At 51.0% G+C, this 17,861-nt stretch overlaps 1 protein-coding gene across 2 annotated transcripts; it reads left to right on the top strand.

Moving 5' to 3' along the window:
- Positions 1-4,645: 4,645 nt before the first annotated feature.
- KDF1 (keratinocyte differentiation factor 1) lies at positions 4,646-17,084 on the top strand. Of its 2 annotated transcripts, none has more exons than XM_055140124.1 (4): positions 4,646-4,736; positions 12,997-14,066; positions 14,424-14,498; positions 15,780-17,084. In XM_055140124.1, exons 2-4 carry the CDS (start codon positions 13,028-13,030, stop codon positions 15,860-15,862), a joined length of 1,197 nt encoding a protein of 398 aa, XP_054996099.1. In that variant the 5' UTR covers positions 4,646-4,736; positions 12,997-13,027; the 3' UTR covers positions 15,863-17,084. The 2 variants fall into 2 exon arrangements, with proteins under 2 accessions (XP_054996099.1, XP_054996100.1); XM_055140125.1 differs by lacking the exon at positions 4,646-4,736 and adding an exon at positions 4,775-4,925.
- Positions 17,085-17,861: the final 777 nt, after the last annotated feature.

The raw sequence follows: 17,861 nt of genomic DNA on the forward strand, positions 1-17,861 counted from the left end.
TGATCCCAGGCACTGCCAGAAGTGACTCCTGAGCACAGAGCCAGGATTAAGCTCTGAGTACCATCGGATATGCCATCAAAAAGCATATGTTATGGCTAAATAAAGTAATTCCATTTTCAACTTTATAAAAAGAATACAGAAAGATAGTACAGTATATAGTTGTACTTGCCTTGCATGCGGCAGACCTGGGTTCAATCCCTGGCATCCCATATGGTCCCCTAAACACTACCAGGAGTGACCCTGAGTACAGAGCCAGGACTAAGCCTTGAGCATCACTGGGTGTGGCCCCAAAACAAACAAAAAAATTATATATGTGATATAATAGATATCACTGTATCACTGTTATCCTGTTGTTCATTGATTTACTTGAGTGGGCACCAGTAGTGTCTTCATTCATCCCAGCCCTGAGATTTTAGCAGCCTCTCCTTACTCATCTTTCCTAACGATTGGAGCCTTCTTTCAGGATCATGGGAATGAGACCTGTTATTGTTACTGTCTTTGGCATATCGAATATGCCATGGGGAGCTTGCCAGGCTCTGCCATGTGGGCAGGATACTCTCAGTAGCTTGCCGGGCTCTCCAAGAGGTACATATATATATATTTATATATATATTTATTTATTTATTTATTTATTTCCCTCTTCTAAATACTTTTCTGTAAAGCATTCCCCTCTGCCACCCACCCACATGCCTTACTGATTAGTTGGGTAGAGGTTTTTTTTATTGGCTGTATTTATGTTTCCATGAAGATTAATCTATTTTGATTGCAGATTTCTTGCCTGGCAAGCTCCCTGTGTTGTATTCATATGCCAAATACAGTAACAATGATGGGTCTCATTCTCTTGACCCTGAAAGAGCCTCTAATGCGGCACCTTCGGGAAGGATAAGTAAAGAGAGGCTGCTAAAATCTCAGGGCTAGGACGAATGGAGACGTTACTGGGCTCGCTTGAGCAAATCAATGGGATGGTAGTGATAGTGATAATGAATATAATAGATATATACTTTTTATTATATATATAATTCCATACCATAGATAGTCTTTGGGGACTTTTTTCTCTTTCTTTCATCCAGTTTTTATATTCTATAACTCAATCATATTGCTGGCTTTGGATTTTCTATGGGGGGGTTACATGTGTGAATAGATATTGAGCCTTATCCTGAGGTGCTCAGTGATTGGACATTGCTTGGGGATTGATTCAGGGTTGCTCATATGAGAAGAAAGCACCTAACTCCAGTACTATATCTCTAGCCCCTGGGTTTTTTGGTTTGGGGCCTCACAGGGAGTGCTCAGGGGTTACTTGTGAGAGAGTGCTCATGGATCATTCCTTACAACATGCCAATTACTTTTTGTGCCAGGGACCAAACCTGGGCCTCCCTCATGCAAAGCATGTGTACTAGCTCTTTGAGCCATCTTCCCAGCCTGTATTGCTGTTTTTATTCATGTTTTACTACTGTCTACTTATTCCTTATTTCTTTGTTTTATTTTAAGGTCACACCTGGCGGGTGCCCATGGGCTATTCTTGCTTCTGTGTTCATGGGTAATCTCTGATAGAGCTCTGGGGACCACATGGGGTTCTAGGATCAAACCCGGGTCTGCCGTGTACAAGGCAAGCACCATACCCCACTGTACTCCCTCTCTCCCACCTGCCCTACTTCTTTGATTCCTGTCAATGTCAATAGCATTGGGGCATTTTCCATCCAGGGTTCCTGTAAAGAGTGCTTCTGTTAATACTCCACCTGTCCCCTGGTGCGTGTCCAGGAGTGTCTGTGACTGTGTCCCAGCAGCATCTGCAGCTCTGAGGTCCCACGATGCTCCAGTGGAGCTGCTGTGACTCACGGGGAGTGCTGAGCAAGTTCACAATGTGCCTCTTGCCCCAGGTGAGAAAGAAGCCAAGACAAGGTGAGAGAGGCAGGGGGCTGGAGCAATAGCACAGCGGGTAGGGTGTTTGCCTTGCACGCAGCAGACCTAGGTTCAATTCCCAGCATCTCATATGGTCTCCTAAGCACCACCAGGAGTAATTCCTGAGTGCAGAGCCAGGAGTAACCACTGTGCATCACCGGGTGTGAACAAAAAAAAAAAAAAAAAAAGGTGGGATAGGCTACCATGGAGAGTTCTTGGTTTGAATTGAAGCCTCACGGTGGTGCACCTGTGCTCAGCTCTGAAGGTGCCCTGAGAGGGGAGAAGAACCACTCAAACATGCTGCCTGAGAATCATCCTCCAAGAAGTGTCCCCCCACTGGGCAACTCAAGTAGGTGGAACAAAGAGTTCATTCTGGAGCTAGAGTGATAGTAGGGCAGAAAAGTTACTTGTCTTGCACATGGTGAACCTGGCACCCTCTGTGGTCTCCTGCCAGGAGTAAGCACAGCTAGGTGTAGTGCTCCCCCTCCTAAAAAAGACCTCTTTCAGAGGCAGCATCTTCATTGCAGGATGAGAGGGGGCCTTGGATTGGGGCCTGCACCTTTGCTACACCTGGAGGGGAGGGGGGTCTGAATTCCTCCCACTGACCAATACTTACTCAAGAGATCTCGTCCTACCTCCTGTATCTCATTTTGCATTTAGTGTCTTTTGTGTGTGTGTGTTTGGGGCCACACTCAGCAATGCTTACTCCTGGCTCTATGCTCGGGGATCTCTCCTGGTGGAACTTAGAGGACTATATGGGGTGCTGGGGATGGAACCCAGATAAGCCATTGTGCAAGGCAAGAGCCCTACCTGTTGTACTCTCTCTCCAGCCATCTCTTTTTTAATCTCTCCAGTTAGAAAGAGTACTACAATCAAGTCTCAATGATGGGATAAAATCAGAAGTTAAAAAGAAGCTATTAGGCCATTTAGTCATGTGCAAATATCTTAGAATGTATTGACACGAACGTTGGTGGTCTAACCTACTACCCACCTGAGCTCTTGATAGGGAGACGCACTGGTGTCTATGTAATCTCTCACTGACGAAAACATCATTATGTGCAAGACGTATCATCTCCACAGATAAAAGTTAGAGAGGAAAAGTACCTGGCCCAAAGCCACAACATTTGTGCCAATTGCCTGAGCAATATTTTCTCCTCCTGGAGCCTCAGTTTCCTGTCTGTAAAATGGAAATGGTCCCCGAGCTACCTCAGAGTAGCACAGCACAGTAGCACAGTCATCCCGTTGTTCATCGATTTTCTCGAGCGGGCACCAGTAACATCTCCATTGTGAAACTCGTTACTGTCTTTGGCATATGGAATACGCCACAGGTAGTTTGCCAGGCTCTGCCGTGCGGACGGGATACTCTCGGTAGCTTGCCGGGCTCTCCGAGAGGGACGGAGAAATCGAACCCTGATTGGCTATGTGCAAGGGAAATGCCCTACCCGCTGTGCTATCGCTCCAGTCCAAAATTTTAAAAATAAATAAATAAGTAAGTAAATAAATAAATTAATAATAATAAAAAGAACACAGGCTTACTACCAGTTCTATGCTCAGGGATCACTCCTGATGCTCAGGTAACCACATAACCTCAGAGTAGATGGATTAAAAATGCAATTCGATGCAAGTAAGGAGTTGAGCATGAATCCTGAAATTGCTCTCCACAATTACTATTGTCATTATATTAAGTTCATATTAAGGAGAGCAGGTTAGCCTATGCCCTCACTTCTTGTCACCTGATGATGTAGCTTCTCACAGAAGGGACATGGTGAGTAAGGCCCATTTTGGAACCCTCTGCTGATTCTGGGATGTGTCATTCAAGGCAACACAGGTAGTCACCTCCTCCACCCTACTCTCTAGCTCCAGAACAGAGGTACTTGTCCTCACCTGCAGATTTTCCTGAAACAGGTCAATTCACCTGCAAGCAGAGGACCTGGGCCGTCAAGTCAGCCTCAGGGCGGAGGAAGAAATTGGAGCGCAGCCTTTCATTCCAAGGAGAATATTTGCTGAGCATCATGTGCCAGATCCTGTTCTGGGCCCCAGGAGCACTGGGAACCAGACCAGACTCTGTCCTCAAGGTCAGATGATAAAGGTGGCAGAAGGAAACGGAAGACAAAAAAAAAAAAAAACCACAGTGCGCTAAGGATTATAAATATGAAATGCAGGGAAATTATCTACATAACAGATAGGCCCAGGGTTTAAGAAAGGCGTCCTAGGAAGGACATAAGTCCTCAGAGCAGACTCTTTTCGGTCTGGCCAAGGGCTCCCCAGTAGAGAAAGTTAGGAAAACATACCCATTTATTTATTTTTTAATTGGGGGGAGGGGTGAAACAAGATAGTTTTATTGAAATTTATTTAGAAAGATGAAGGGGAGAGAAAGAGAGAAGTGACGTGTTCAAGAGACAGCACAGGCTTCTCCAGAGTGGAAAGAAGCAAAGAAACAGAGAGACAAACAAGCGAGATCCGTTTTCAAGGGAGAACACTGGGTTGAAGAGCAAACCCACACGCCCATTTAACAGATCTGGAGCCTGAGTCTCAGCGTCCTTCTAACTCCTTCGTTCTCCGCCCCTCCCGCGAATCTTGACTTCTGCCGGCCAGACCCAGCACCCAAGCCAGCAAAACTGTCTCTCGCAGGTGCCAGTAGAACCTTCCGAGAGATAAGAGCGTCGGCAGGCCGAGTTTGCAGGCTCGCAGCGGCCTTGGGCAGAGCCGGGGCGGGGCTTGGGCCCAGGTGCGCGGCGGCGGCGGCGGCGGCGGCGGCGGCGCTTCGCGGAGGCAGGAAGTGTGTCCCCAGCGGCGGCCCGTGCAGCGCTCCCGCGAGACGCACACCTGCGCTCCAGGTGAGCGGCGAGGGGGCGGGGGGAGGGGCCGAGCCGGAGGCGGCTCACCTGGCGGGACAGGTAAGCCCCGCGCGGGCCCGAGAGGACGCGATCCTGGGCGGCACCGGTGTGGAGAGACCCTCGAGGCAACGCGCCGGCGGCGGGGCGTCCCGCGACAGGTTCCTCGGGGACCACCCTCCCACTTCCGGGGTGCGCGGGCCGGGCCGGGGAGCGGCCTGAGTGGGTGCCTGGGCTGGACGCGCAGAGCTGGGTGAGGGGGTGGGGGGGCCCGTGTTCTCGCCCTCGGGGCTGCTCTGGCTGGAGGCGGGAGTGTGCTGGCCCGGGGGCGCGGCGCGGGATGGGGAGGGGGTGGCAGGCTGGAGGGAGGGCCTGGGAGGGGAGGGCGTGCTCGCCCCGAGGGCACGGCTGCTGCAGACGCTGAGTCCGTCCTGGGGACACTGCCCGGTCTGCTTCTCCCTGGTCCCCGAGACTGAGTGCCCACCGGCGCGCGAGTCACGGGCTGAATCTTTGGGGCAGGAGATCGAGGGGCACAGATGCCCCTGCAGGAGCCAACAACTGTTCTGGGAGCAGGGCAGGTGTGTAATGCAGGGCGCAGGGTGAGGTAGAGGAGGACCGGGGTCTGTGTGCCGTCTGAGCCAGGGAGGAGTTGTGGAGTACTGTCCGGAAACGGTCTCGGGGGAGCATCAGTAAGAAATTTGAGGTGGGCAGGTCTGGGACTAGGAACTTCTCCCTCCCGAAGTGCCCCCTGGGAGGGGTCCAGGTGTCAGGCATCAGGCTAAGCTTTCGGCATACAGCTGACCTGTGAAGGTGCTAATCTCTCCCTCGCTAAAGGTGAGCGCAGGAGACCAGGAGTCTTACCCCCTGGCCATAGTGAGGCTCATCTCCACCCAGCGCAGTGACGGGGGGCTCGGAAGATTCAGGCTCACTTTCACTGAACTCAGGAATCCCAGTCTCTAGGTTCCAATCACCGAGTCATTTGGGGCTCACCTCACTGACCCCCCGTGACCCGAATTTCTAAGATTGACAGATCCTAAGGCCACTTGGGGGCAGCGACATAGAACTCATCATCTAACTGGAACAAAACGGATGAGTGTGACTTCAAAAGGGTTTAGGGCCTAGAGGATAGGGGAAAACTGAGGCCAGGCCCTGTCCTTACCCCCAGGCCTTGCTCCCTTTCTCTCCACCCCTGCTCAAGATATGTGGCACAGAGCAGTGCGTGTGGCTGACTCAGTACAGCCCTCCCTCTCCCACGGGGCATCTCTGGGTAGTTCTCTCCTCTCTTAGCTTCAGGCTCCTGGTCCGTAAAGTGAAGCTGTAATACCTGCAGGGCAGTGTGAGCGGCAGGGAGGGTCTGAGCCTGCTTCCATCCCCTTCACCAAAGTTTTCTCAGCATCTCGTACTGTAAAGATACTTGTAGGTGCCAGTAAACACTGTTGGTGAATTTATGGAATAATAACCCTGGAGGAGTGGGGAGAAGATAGTGACTGAGCCGGCTATGTTTAGTGACCCATGCTTAGTGACCCATGTTCTTACAAATCTCTGGCATCCCTGAGCATGGTACGGCTGAAATAGCGCAGTGCCCAGCGTCCTTCCTCATCCTGCCCTTGAGACTAGGAAATTCAGGGCTCCCTGCATTGCTCTTCGGTGGACACAGTTTTGTCCCATGTGCCAGTAACTGGCTACTTTCGTTTGCCTTTGTTTTCCCAAGGAATAGATGGGCTGGGGAGCTGGAGAAGAGTCCAGCCAGCTGTTTGGGTGCTAACTGAAGTTTGGCAACTTATTTCATAGCCCTGTGCCTTGGTACAGTGATACCAAGAGTATCTCCAGGGTGGTGAGACTTTATTGGTTTTATGCATGGAAAGCACTTAGAACAATGTAACTGCCACTAAAGTACAGACTCCTGAGTTTAGGGGATTTTGTCTTTTTATCACTGTCTCCATGGAATTTCAGCAGAGTCTGGCACACAGTAGGCCCTCGGGAAATCTGTTTATTGAGCAAGTGAAGGAGTTCATACCTACCTGCACTTTGCTCAAACCAAAGGTTTCAACTTGCCTCTGAGCTGAGAGATTTTAGGGACTTTAAAGTCATCTTTAAACACATACATTGTTAATTTGCTTGCCCTTGGATCTCTGTGTGTGTATCTGCCTGTGTCTCCCTGTCTATCAGTGTGTCTGTGTCTGTGTCTGTCTGTCTCTCTCTCTCTCTCACTTTCTCTTAAACACACACACCCCACCACACACACATGCTTCCCTGCCTCCTACTTGGTTAGCCCGAGTCAAGATCTTTTCTTTCCATCCTATGGTCCTGCTCTAGTCTAAGATCACAAAGACACACTATCAGTTCACAGAGACACTATCCCACGCACCTCTGCTGCAGACATTTTAACAGACAGGAAACAGACACAATGTCTGCCCTTCAGAGTCATGTTCAGCTAACAGAGCCCAGCAGTAGGCTTTGGGGAATCTGATTCTAGGTTCTTGAGTGTTCTTGGGAAGAAACATTGGAGTGGGGCAGGAGGAATGGCTGGAAGAATTGTAAGAATAGTGAAAGAACACCTGTGTCTGCGCCCCCTCCCAACCCATTTATCATGGCTAAATTTCCCTCCCTCTCCCTCACTCCATCTGCACATGGCTTAGAATTAGGTTACAGGCCTTTACTAATACATACTATACTATACCTTTACTATACACACTCCATTACTAATACATACTTCTGTGTATATCCCCTAAGAATAAAAACACTTTATAGTCAGTAATCAAATTTCGGACATTTATCACTGACATAATAAGTGGTCGCTCATCAGATTTCATCAGTTTTCTACTATCTCCGAGTTCCAGTTTTCAGAATCCATCACAAGATCACATATAGTTATCATGTCCTTCAGTTTGTGTCCTGCTGTTTCCTAATGATATGTTCAGATTATATCTTGAATGAAGTTATGTTTTTCTTAGTACATAGTGTCAGCAGGTACATGATGTCAGCTTTTTGTGTTTTTGGTAGTGTTAACCTTGATTCTTGGGCTAAAATATCTGCTAGGTTTCACCAGATTTGTGGTGGTTTGTTTTGTTTTCAGTCTCTCTCTCTCTCTCTCTCTCTCTCTCTCTCTCTCTCTCTCTCTCTCTCTCTCTCTCTCTCTCTCTCTCTCTCTCTCTCTCTCTCTCTCTCTTGTTTTTGGACTACATCTGTCAGTGCTCAAGGCTTGCTCTTGGCTCTGTGCTTAGGGAGCATTCCTGGCAGGCTCGGGGAACCACCACTTGAATCCTGGTCAGCCATGTGCAAGGCGAACGCCCTACCCATTGTATATCACTCTGACCTTCTCTTTTTTTCGTTGTTACTGGCTGTGCAGCAGTAGAAGGGAATGGAAATAGCAAGAATGGGGGCCTTGACGGTATTGGGTTAGGGGAGTGACAGTGATTTTTCCCAAGGCACCTTGCCTGTTAGGACCAGAATCAGAACTAGAACATGAATATTCTTCCTCCCTTTCCTTACTCTGTTGATGTTGCAGTGACCAGGAGTTACTTCATGCCAGGCTGTAGTGCTCATACTGGCCTTGCTGGGGTTCTCCGATGGTCAAGCTGGTGCTCACCAATAGTTGCACTCGTGGTCGCAGTGCTCACATATCTTTTTGTTGTGTGCTTCCTGAGACTGATACCCTTCAGGGGTGTTCACACAGACCCAGCTGGGCTGCAGCCCAAAATAGCTTGCTGTGTCAGGAGTCAGGACAGCAGAACTGTCCCTCACCAACAGCAGCCATCAGGGTCTGCTTGGCAAATGCAGGGGTCACCAAGGACCCAACTCATGGCTTCACACTTGCAAGCAGGCACTCAAGTCACTGAGTTATCTCCCAGCGCCCAGAATACACAGATATCCTGAAGCCCAGTGAAAGGTGCCTCATGTATCACCCCTTCTGGGGTCATTAAATCAGGGCTAAGAAGGTAAGAGTTCAGTGTCTCAGAAATCCAAGTTCAGGATAACTACTCTGGCAGCACCCTAAAGTGATCAAGGAACTTCTTAAATACATCACCACACAGCGTTCCCTGACCTCCCAGGCAGTTATTTATTCCCCTGATGCCTCAGGTGCCCTGAGCTCTTAAGCCCCAATTTTCCCTACAAGGCCAGTTATGAGACCCAACTATAGTTTATTCATCTTTGGTTCCAGTTCCTGACGTGGGACCAGGCTCTGTATTTATGGAATGAATGAAGTTCTAACCCCACTGGCAGCCGGGTTAAAAAGGAAAGAAAAAGGATATCTTGCACGCAGGAGATTCTGGTTCAGTTCCTAGTACTACATGGTGTGACCATCAGGAGCAACCCAAGAGCAAACCACCAGGAGCAAACTCTAAAAGAGAGAAAGAGGGAGGGGGGAGGGGAGAGGGGAAAGAAGAGAGTAGAGTGTGCCAGTCTGTGTGTGTGGTGTCAAGGACTAAGTCCAGACTTTCACACATGCAGTGCAAATACTTTCCCACTGAGCTACATCCCCGGCCCTGGCTTAGCTCTCTTGTCTAATAAAAGGAAGCAAAACAGTCCTTGATGTTCAGTGTCGTGAGGAGAGCAAATCTGAGCCGGACTCACTGTTGAGAGGGTCCTGTGATATCCTACATCAGGTTTTTGTTTTTTGTTTTTTGCTTTTTGGGTCACACCCAGCGATGCACAGGGGTTACTCCTGGCTCTGCACTCAGAAATTACTCCTCACAATGCTCAGGGGACCATATGGGATGCTGGGAATCAAACCCGGGTTGGCCGTGTGCAAGGCAAACGTCCTACCCACTGTGCTATCACTCCAGCCCCCTACATCAATTTTAAAGGAGGGGGAGGGAAGGGGCTAATGATCAGTTCTGGATCTGGTCACTAGAAGGTGTGTTTCTTGAGCAGCAGCAGATGATGTTACTGTGTGTGTGGTGGACTTACCAATGATGTTACTGCGTGTGTGGTGGACTTACCAATGGCAGGAAGAAATTGGGGGAGATCATTAGAAAGTGAGAGCCCAGGAAATTTTTCACTTTATGTAGTAAAAGTAAAGAACAGGGGGCTGGAGTGATAGCACAGCGGGTAGGGCGTTTGCCTTGCACGCGGCCGACCCGGGTTCAAATCCCAGCATCCCATATGGTCCCCTGAGCACCGCCAGGGGTAATTCCTGAGTGCATGAGCCAGGAATGACCCCTGTGCATTGCCGGGTGTGACCCAAAAAGCAAAAAAAAAAAAAAAAAAAAAAGATAAAGAACAGAAAATGTATCATTTTGTAACCTTTTTCATTTATTTGCATTATAGCCATACCCTACAGTGCTCAGAGTTTACTCCTGGAGGGGCTCAGGGGACCACATGAGGTGGTGGGGATTGAACCCAGATAGCCATAATGCAAGTAAGGCAAGAGCCCTACTCCCTGTTCTATCGCTCTAGGCCTTAACCCTTTTTTAAATGACCATTTCAGTCATGTAGTCCTGTGGCATTAGGCACATTCTCACGAGTGTCTCCTCATCCCTACCACTATCACCAGAACGTTTTCATCTTCCCAGACCAAAGCTTCCCACTGAAGGCCAGCTTCCCCTGCCCCAGCCTCCACTCTGCTCCCTACTGCTCTAGAACAATAGAAGTGGGACCATACAATGTTTATCCTCTTGTGTCTGGCTTCATTCACTTAGCATTAAATCTTCAAGGCTTACCCATTTGTAACAATACAGTTGCATTCATTTTTAAGACTGAATAATAGTTCACTTAATGTATATGCAGATGGCCCCTTATAGACCATGGTTCAACTCACAGTGTTTTGGCTTTATACTGTGCTTAAGCAGTACGCACTCAGCAGGAATTATACTTTGAAGTTTGAGCTTTACCTCAGCTAGTGGCCTGTTCTAGCGATGCTGAGCAGTGGCAGGGAGTCGAGCTCCAGTCCCATTGCTCACAGGGTGAACAGCCAAAGCTCTACTGTGTCCTGGGCCACACAGTGGAATGGAACGAACCCACCGCCTCACATGTGCAAGGCATGAGCCCTGTCACTTGGCTAAATCCCTAGCCCCTAAATACATTTAAAAACAAATAAAATGAGAGGGGCTGGAGCAATAGTACAGCGGGTAGGGCATTTGCCTTGCATGCAGCCGACCCGGGTTCAATTCCCAGCATCCCATATGGTCCCCTGAGCACCGCCAGGAGTAATTCCTGAGTGAAGAGCCAGGAGTAACCCCTGTGCATCTTACTGGGTGTGACCCCAAAAAACAAAACTAAAAAAAAGAGCCACCCCCATTGATAGACCTGAGATGCAGGCCTAATGGTTTCCATGGTCACCAAGGTGACATCTAGTGATGCACAGAGGCTAAATGATTTTTTTTCTTTTACATTTTCATTCTAATTACAGTGCCGGGGTCAAACCCAGAGCCTCACACATGTGAGGCAGGCATTCTACCACTGAGCAAGATCCCTGCTAAATGTGTCTTTGACTAAGGCTACTTTCAAAAAAAAAAAAAAGGGGGTCCACACCCAGTGGTGCTCAGGACTTACTCGTGGCTCTGTGCTCAGGGATCATTCCTGGTGGGTTCAGAGGACCATCTGGGGTGCCAGACCTGGGTTAGCCATGTACAAGGCAAGAGCCTTACCCATTGTACTATTGCCCCAGTCTCTTTTTTTTTTTGCTTTTTGGGTCACACCCAGCGATGCTCAGGGGTTACTCCTGGCTTTGCACTCAGGAATTGCTCCTGGCAGTGCTTGGGGGACCATATGGGATGCTGGGGATCGAACCCGGCTCGGCTGCGTGCAAGGCAAACACCCTACCCGCTGTGCTATCACTCTGGCCCCTGCCCCAGTCTCTTTAGGCTACTTTTTTTGAGGGTGAGGGATGGGAGGGGAGACCACACCAGCAGTGCTCAGGGCTTAATCCTGGCTCTGAGCAGAGCTCAGGAATCACTCCTAGAGGGCTCAGGGGATGATATGGCATACTGGGGTTGAACCCTGGCCTGCTGGGTGCAATGCAGGTGCCCTCCCCCTCATACTATTGCTCCAGCCCCAAACTTAGGCTTCACACAGAGATAGCACTGTAGTTAAGGAAACTGTACCACATTTTGTTTTTTCATTTATCCATCAGTGGACATTGGGCTGCCACTTTTTTTGTTTTGTTAAATTGGCGTAGGGGGGACACACTTCCTGGCTCTGTGTTCAGGGATCACTCCTCAAAGGGCTCAGGGAAACACGTGTGGTGCCTGGGATCAAACCTATGCTGGCTGTGTACAAGGCAAGCATCCTACCTTTTCCAAGTTGCTATTGCTCCAGCCCCTTTGGCTGCTACTTTTACGCTATGCTGAATATCCCCACTGTAAACGTGGGTATACAATATCCATTTGAATTCCTATTTTTAGTACTTTTGACCGTATACCTAGAAGTGGAATTATTGGATTTATGGCAGTTCTTTTTTTTTTTTTTTTTGGGGGGGGGGTTGCTGGACCACACTCAGTGATGCTCAGGAACTCAGTGGTTTACTCCTCAGGAATCACCCTGGCTGCCTCAGGGGACCATATATAGTGCCAGGGATTGAACCAGGGTCAGCCACATGCAAAGCAAGTGAGCAAGTGCCCTAACCTTTGTACTCTCTCTCCTGCCCTGTATGACAATTCTGTGTTTAAGTGTTTGAGGGACCATCGTGCTCTTTTCCACAGCAGCTGCACTGTTTAATATTCCCACCAGCAATGTACAAAAGCTCTGATTTTCTTCTTCTTCTTTGTTGTTTGGTTTCGAGGTCACATTAGTGCTCAGGAGATGCTCTAGATTCCATTCTCAGGGTATACTCCTGATAGTGCTTAGGGGAAACGTGTGAAGCTGAGGATCAAGCCTGCCCCCCCTATACACAAAGTACATGCTCAATCCTTTGGGCCATCTCCCTGACCCTGTGTGCATTCCATGCAGGCCTTCTGATGGGGTGAACAGGAGAATCTGTCATGTGGTTATGTTATTTGTTTGCTTGTTTTGTTTTGGGGGCTGTGATAATATTCGGTTATCCTGGCTCTGTGTTCAGGAATCACTCCTGGCAATGCCCAGGGTATCATATGGGATGCTGGGATCGAACCCAGGTGAGCTGCATGCAAGGCAAGCACCCTTCCCACTATACTATCATTCTGGCCCCTCTGTCATCTGGTTAGACTACAGAGAAAACCACTTCTTTGGGGAACCCAGGAACACTAGATGAGGGTTTGTGAAATACTTAGTCCCAGTCTGATGCCCTCCCGGTAGTGCAGGTATCACACCTAACTCCTCACTCTCCTGGCCTCCTGCCCCACAGGTGTCTGGCTGCAGCAAACCATGCAGTGAGCATGCCCCGCCCAGGAGCCCCCCGCCCATCCTCTGGGCCCCCACGCCTTGGCCCCTGGGATCATCCATCAGAGCTATGCCTGGAGACGTATGATGAGCCATCCAGGCCCCCACCAAGCCGTCGGACCCGGAGGCCAGACCCCAAGGACCCTGGTCACCATGGGCCAGAGAGCCTCACCTTCATCTCGGGCTCTGCTGAGGCGGCGGCCGAGCCCCCCGCCTGCTGCCTGCTCTGGCGCCCCTGGGTGTGGGACTGGTGCCGTGCTGCCTTCTGCTTCCGCCGCTGCCGGGGATGCCTCCAGCGCTGCGGAGCTTGTGTGCGGGGTGGCAGCCCCTGCTTGTCCCCTGGGGACTCCGCTGAGGGGGCCACTGAAGCCAGCTGGGCCAAGGAGCACAATGGAGTGCCCCCCAGCCCTGACCGGGCCCCACCAAGCCGACGGGATGGCCAGCGACTCAAGTCCACCATGGGAAGCAGCTTCAGCTACCCTGACGTCAAGCTCAAAGGCATCCCTGTCTACCCCTATGGCAACGCCACCTCCCGGGCCCCAGACTCGGACTCCTGCTGCAAGGAGCACCTAGCCGAGCCCCCCACCCTGCGGCACAGCCTGCCCAGCACCCTGGCCAGCAGCCCACGCGGCTCGGAGGAGTACTACTCTTTCCATGAGTCGGACCTGGACCTACCTGACATTGGTAGCGGCTCCATGTCGAGCCGGGAGATCGACGTGCTCATCTTCAAGAAGCTAACGGAGCTGTTCAGTGTGCACCAGATCGATGAGCTGGCCAAGTGCACATCAGACACCGTGTTTCTGGAGAAGACCAGTAAAATCTCGGACCTTATCAGCAGCATCACCCAGGACTACCACCTGGACGAGCAGGATGCCGAGGGCCGCCTGGTCCGAGGCATCATTCGCATCAGCACCCGGAAGAGCCGAGCCCGTCCGCAGACGGCAGAAGGGCGTTCAAGCCGAGCCACTGCACCAGCTGCTGCCGCCCCCGATAGTGGCCACGAAACCATGGTGGGCTCGGGGCTGAGCCAGGATGGTAGGTGGAGCCCCGGGAACCAAGAGAGCAAGTGACGAAGGTTCTGGCCACTGACGGGTTTTATAGTGGAGTCTCTGGCCACACTCCTAATCTTCCTCACCCTTTTCTCAACTCTGCATCCCTTAAAAGTCATCTGTCCTCAGTTGCCACCTGCCACCTTCCAGGCCTGGCTTGGCATGACCAAACCCCCATTCCCGCATCACTGCACATGAGCATGCGTGTGTCTGAAGATAGTCCTCTAGCACAGCCTATGAATCCAGGGCCCTTCCTTCCTGGGGCGGAGGGCAGAACTGGAAGGGGGCAGTGATGACAAGGGTATGATTGTGACCGTTCCCTCCACCCATGTTTCCTCCCTAGAACTGACAGTGCAGATCTCCCAGGAGACAACAGCAGATGCCATCGCCCGGAAGTTGAGGCCTTATGGAACCCCAGGTTAGTGTTGACTTTGAGTGCAGAGAGGGGGGACTTCCTTAGGCACCCCACATGTACTCGCGCAGTTTTCTTCTGGGGTTGGTAAGGGTAGACTCAGAAAGGCACAAGAGAGACCAGAGTGAGGGGCTGGAGCAATAATACAGCAGGTAGGGCATTTGCCTTGTATGCAGCTGACCTAGGTTCAATTTCTGGCATCCCATATGGTCCCCCAAGCACCGCCAGCAATAAATCCTGAGTGCAAAGCCAAGAGTAACCCCTGAGCATCGCTGGGTGTGACCCAAAAAGCAAAAAAAAAAAAAAGAAGAAGCCAGAGTCATAGTATGGGGGTAGGGCGTTTGCCTTGCACGGACCAACTCGAGTTCAATCCCTGGCTTCCTATAGGGTCCCCTGAGCCTGCCAGTAGTAATTCCTGAGTGCAGAGCCAGGAGTAATCCCTGAGCACTGCTAGGTATGCCCCCCCCCCAAAAAAAAAAAACCCTGAAAGTCACAGGCATACACCCCCGCTCCCCATACCTCAATCTTGCAAGCTTACCCAAAGGATTTAGTCAGGTTCAGAGATAGTTCAAAGGGGTAAAGCATTTACTTTACCTGCATGAGGCTTGGGCTCCATCCTCTGTATCACTTGCTTCTCCCATGAACTCCCTGCGGGAGGCAGGGGCAGGAGACAGAGGAGGTTACCCCTCCCCAGTCCCCTATTAGGCACAGGGAATAGCCTCAAACACTGCTGGGCATGGCTCCAAAATAAAAACACAAGGGCCAGAGAGTGAATATAGGGGTAGGGTACTGGCCTTGCATGCTGTCCTAGTATCTATTCTTGGTATCACATATGATCCCTGAGCACTGCCAAGAGTGATCCCTGAGTATAGAACCAGAAGTAAGGCCTGAATATTGCTAGGTGTGGCCCCAGAACAAAACATTGAGATCCAGGAAGCTTTTCCTGAAACAGCAGGGTCAAGTACCTAGAACAGGCAAGAAGGAAGTGATGGGACCCCAAACTGTAAACCTAGACCTTGGGGTGGAAAGCGGAGGATGGGAGGCCACACCCCTGGTCCTGAAATGGCACCGTGTTTTCCACTGCTGTGTTGCTGTCGTCTTGCCTTCACAACAGCCCTTTGGAGCCATCATTTGCTTTGAACAAAGAGTGGGGGCCAGGGCTGAGAGAGGCCCGGAAACAGTGGGTCACCCCGCCAGGCGCAGAGTGACCAAGGCTCAAATTCCACTCTGCTGCTTCTCGGCAGGCTCCTCCCCTCTGAACCTGTTTCCTTCTTCCTCCCGCCTCAGGATACCCAGCCAGCCACGACTCGTCCTTCCAGGGCACCGACACAGACTCATCCGGGGCACCCCTGCTCCAGGTGTACTGCTGACCTCTGCTGCTCCCAGCTGCCACTCATGAGCGGAGCGTCTTCAGAATGAAGAGGGGACCAGGCCCTGGGCTCTGGGAGGCAGGGCCATGAACCCAGACGCAGTGCTCACTCTGGCTCCTTCTGCCTGGCTGACTGGTTCCCAGACCACGTGCATTTCACTGGGCCACAGTGCCCACCATCCCACCCCAACCCCCAAATGGCCTGACCCCTGCCTGGGCCTTCCCTTCCTGTCCAGTCTTTGGCCAGTCTGGGGCTTGGAAAGCAGTTACTCTCCGGATTGAATCCTCACTCCATCCCCCAAAAACTCCTCTAACAGATCATGCACACTCCCCCTGCCCAGGACAGGTACAACGCGGTTCGTCTGAATTCCGTTGGGGCGGGCAGGGCCTGAGACTCTGGGCAGTGCCCATCCATACCATGTTGAGCTATTGGTTGCTGGCTGATGTCCTGTATGTCACAGTTGGAAGAACAAAGGTAAACGTTTGGTCATCTTGCGGTGACACTATCCGTTCGTCCCATTTGTCTGAGTCCTACCCGAATAGGGGGCACAGAAGAGCGTCTGGCTTCTGTGGTGTTCAGTCACGGGAGACGGGGAGCAATGCTGCCCTCTCAGATTCATGTTTATGAACTTATGTTCCAGGACGTACATGTCTGTCTGTACCTGAGAGTCTGAACGAGTGGTCATGGTTGACAAGCTTCTTCCAGGCAGGCCTCCCTGGGTTCCCCAGCCTGCCCCCACCCACTGCCAAAAGGCCAGCCTGCATTTGTCAGCCCTCCGCAGTGCTGAAGGAGACCCACGGCCTTTCCAACACCCTGGAGGCGCCATCTCTCCCCAGGAGGTGCAGTGGGTCCTACAGCGAGGACTTCTGGGGCCTGGAAAGTGGCCTCTGAAATGTTTTTGTCCCCATACTGGAAAGTTGATCTGCTTGGGAGAGAATGAGGGTCCCAGCAGAGCCCGCAGAAGACCCCACATTCCCCCCCAGAGGGGTCCCTGAGACCTTCAGCAGTAAGGGCAAGCCTCTAAGTCCATGATGAACAGACCCAGCATCTCCTGACCAGGGCCTTTTCATTTGTCCCGTGAACACCCTTAGAAAGAAACTTGTCTGTCCCGCTTCCTACCAGAGAACAGAACAAGATGGTGTGGGCTCTGAACACAGGAACAAGTTCCAGTACAAAAACTGGCCCTGCTGTCTGAGCTGGGCCAAGGCCTCGCCAAGACTGAGCCAAGATCAAAAGCCACTGCAGGATGCTGGGAGTCAGGGCTGTCACTGGACAGAGCAGTCTGCTAGTCCACGGTCCCACTCCCAGATGCCCTGAATTTGAATTTTTCAAATTCAGCCCTGGTGGCCACTATTGGCTTTCCCAGGAAAAGTAGGTCCATCAGGTTTGGGAAATAAACAAGGCTTAGGTATGATATTGCCTCTAAGTTCTTTTCAGTTTCTTTTCTTTGTGGGGTGGTAGTCACCTATCTGTGCTCAGGGTTCAAGGGGTCACTCCTGGCAGGGCTCTGTAAGTAGTGTAAGGGACTGAACCTGTCAGCTGCCTGCAAGACAGGTGCCTCAGCCCTTGTACTACCTCCCTAGGCCCTCCTTATGTTCTTACCAAGCTACTCTGAAGTACCTAAACGACACAGTATATTCCAAAAAATTCAGGGATCACTCATGACAACCAACTTAGACATCCTTGCTGTCACCTACAACCTCAGTGGCCCATGTGCTCAGTGAATGCTACTGTCTGGCCAAATCGGGGATGGGGTCAGCTCCAAGGGCTGGATTTGGATCATGGCATGTATCTGTTAAACTCTGCACCCACCCAGGGACCAACTGAAAAATTCTAAAACTGGAGCTTAGGTTGTGGACATAACAAATAGCGCCTCTGTGGAACCCTGTCCTGCCGGCTAAGTCCTATACCAGGCAAAGCAGAGCTGATGGGCATTCCCTGCTTTGCTCCCAGTGACCTGAGAAAATGTGTTGTTTTGGTTTTTGTCTACCCCAGTGGT

This window comes from Sorex araneus, chromosome 5 (assembly GCF_027595985.1).
Source record: "Sorex araneus isolate mSorAra2 chromosome 5, mSorAra2.pri, whole genome shotgun sequence".
Lineage (NCBI taxonomy): Eukaryota > Metazoa > Chordata > Mammalia > Eulipotyphla > Soricidae > Sorex > Sorex araneus.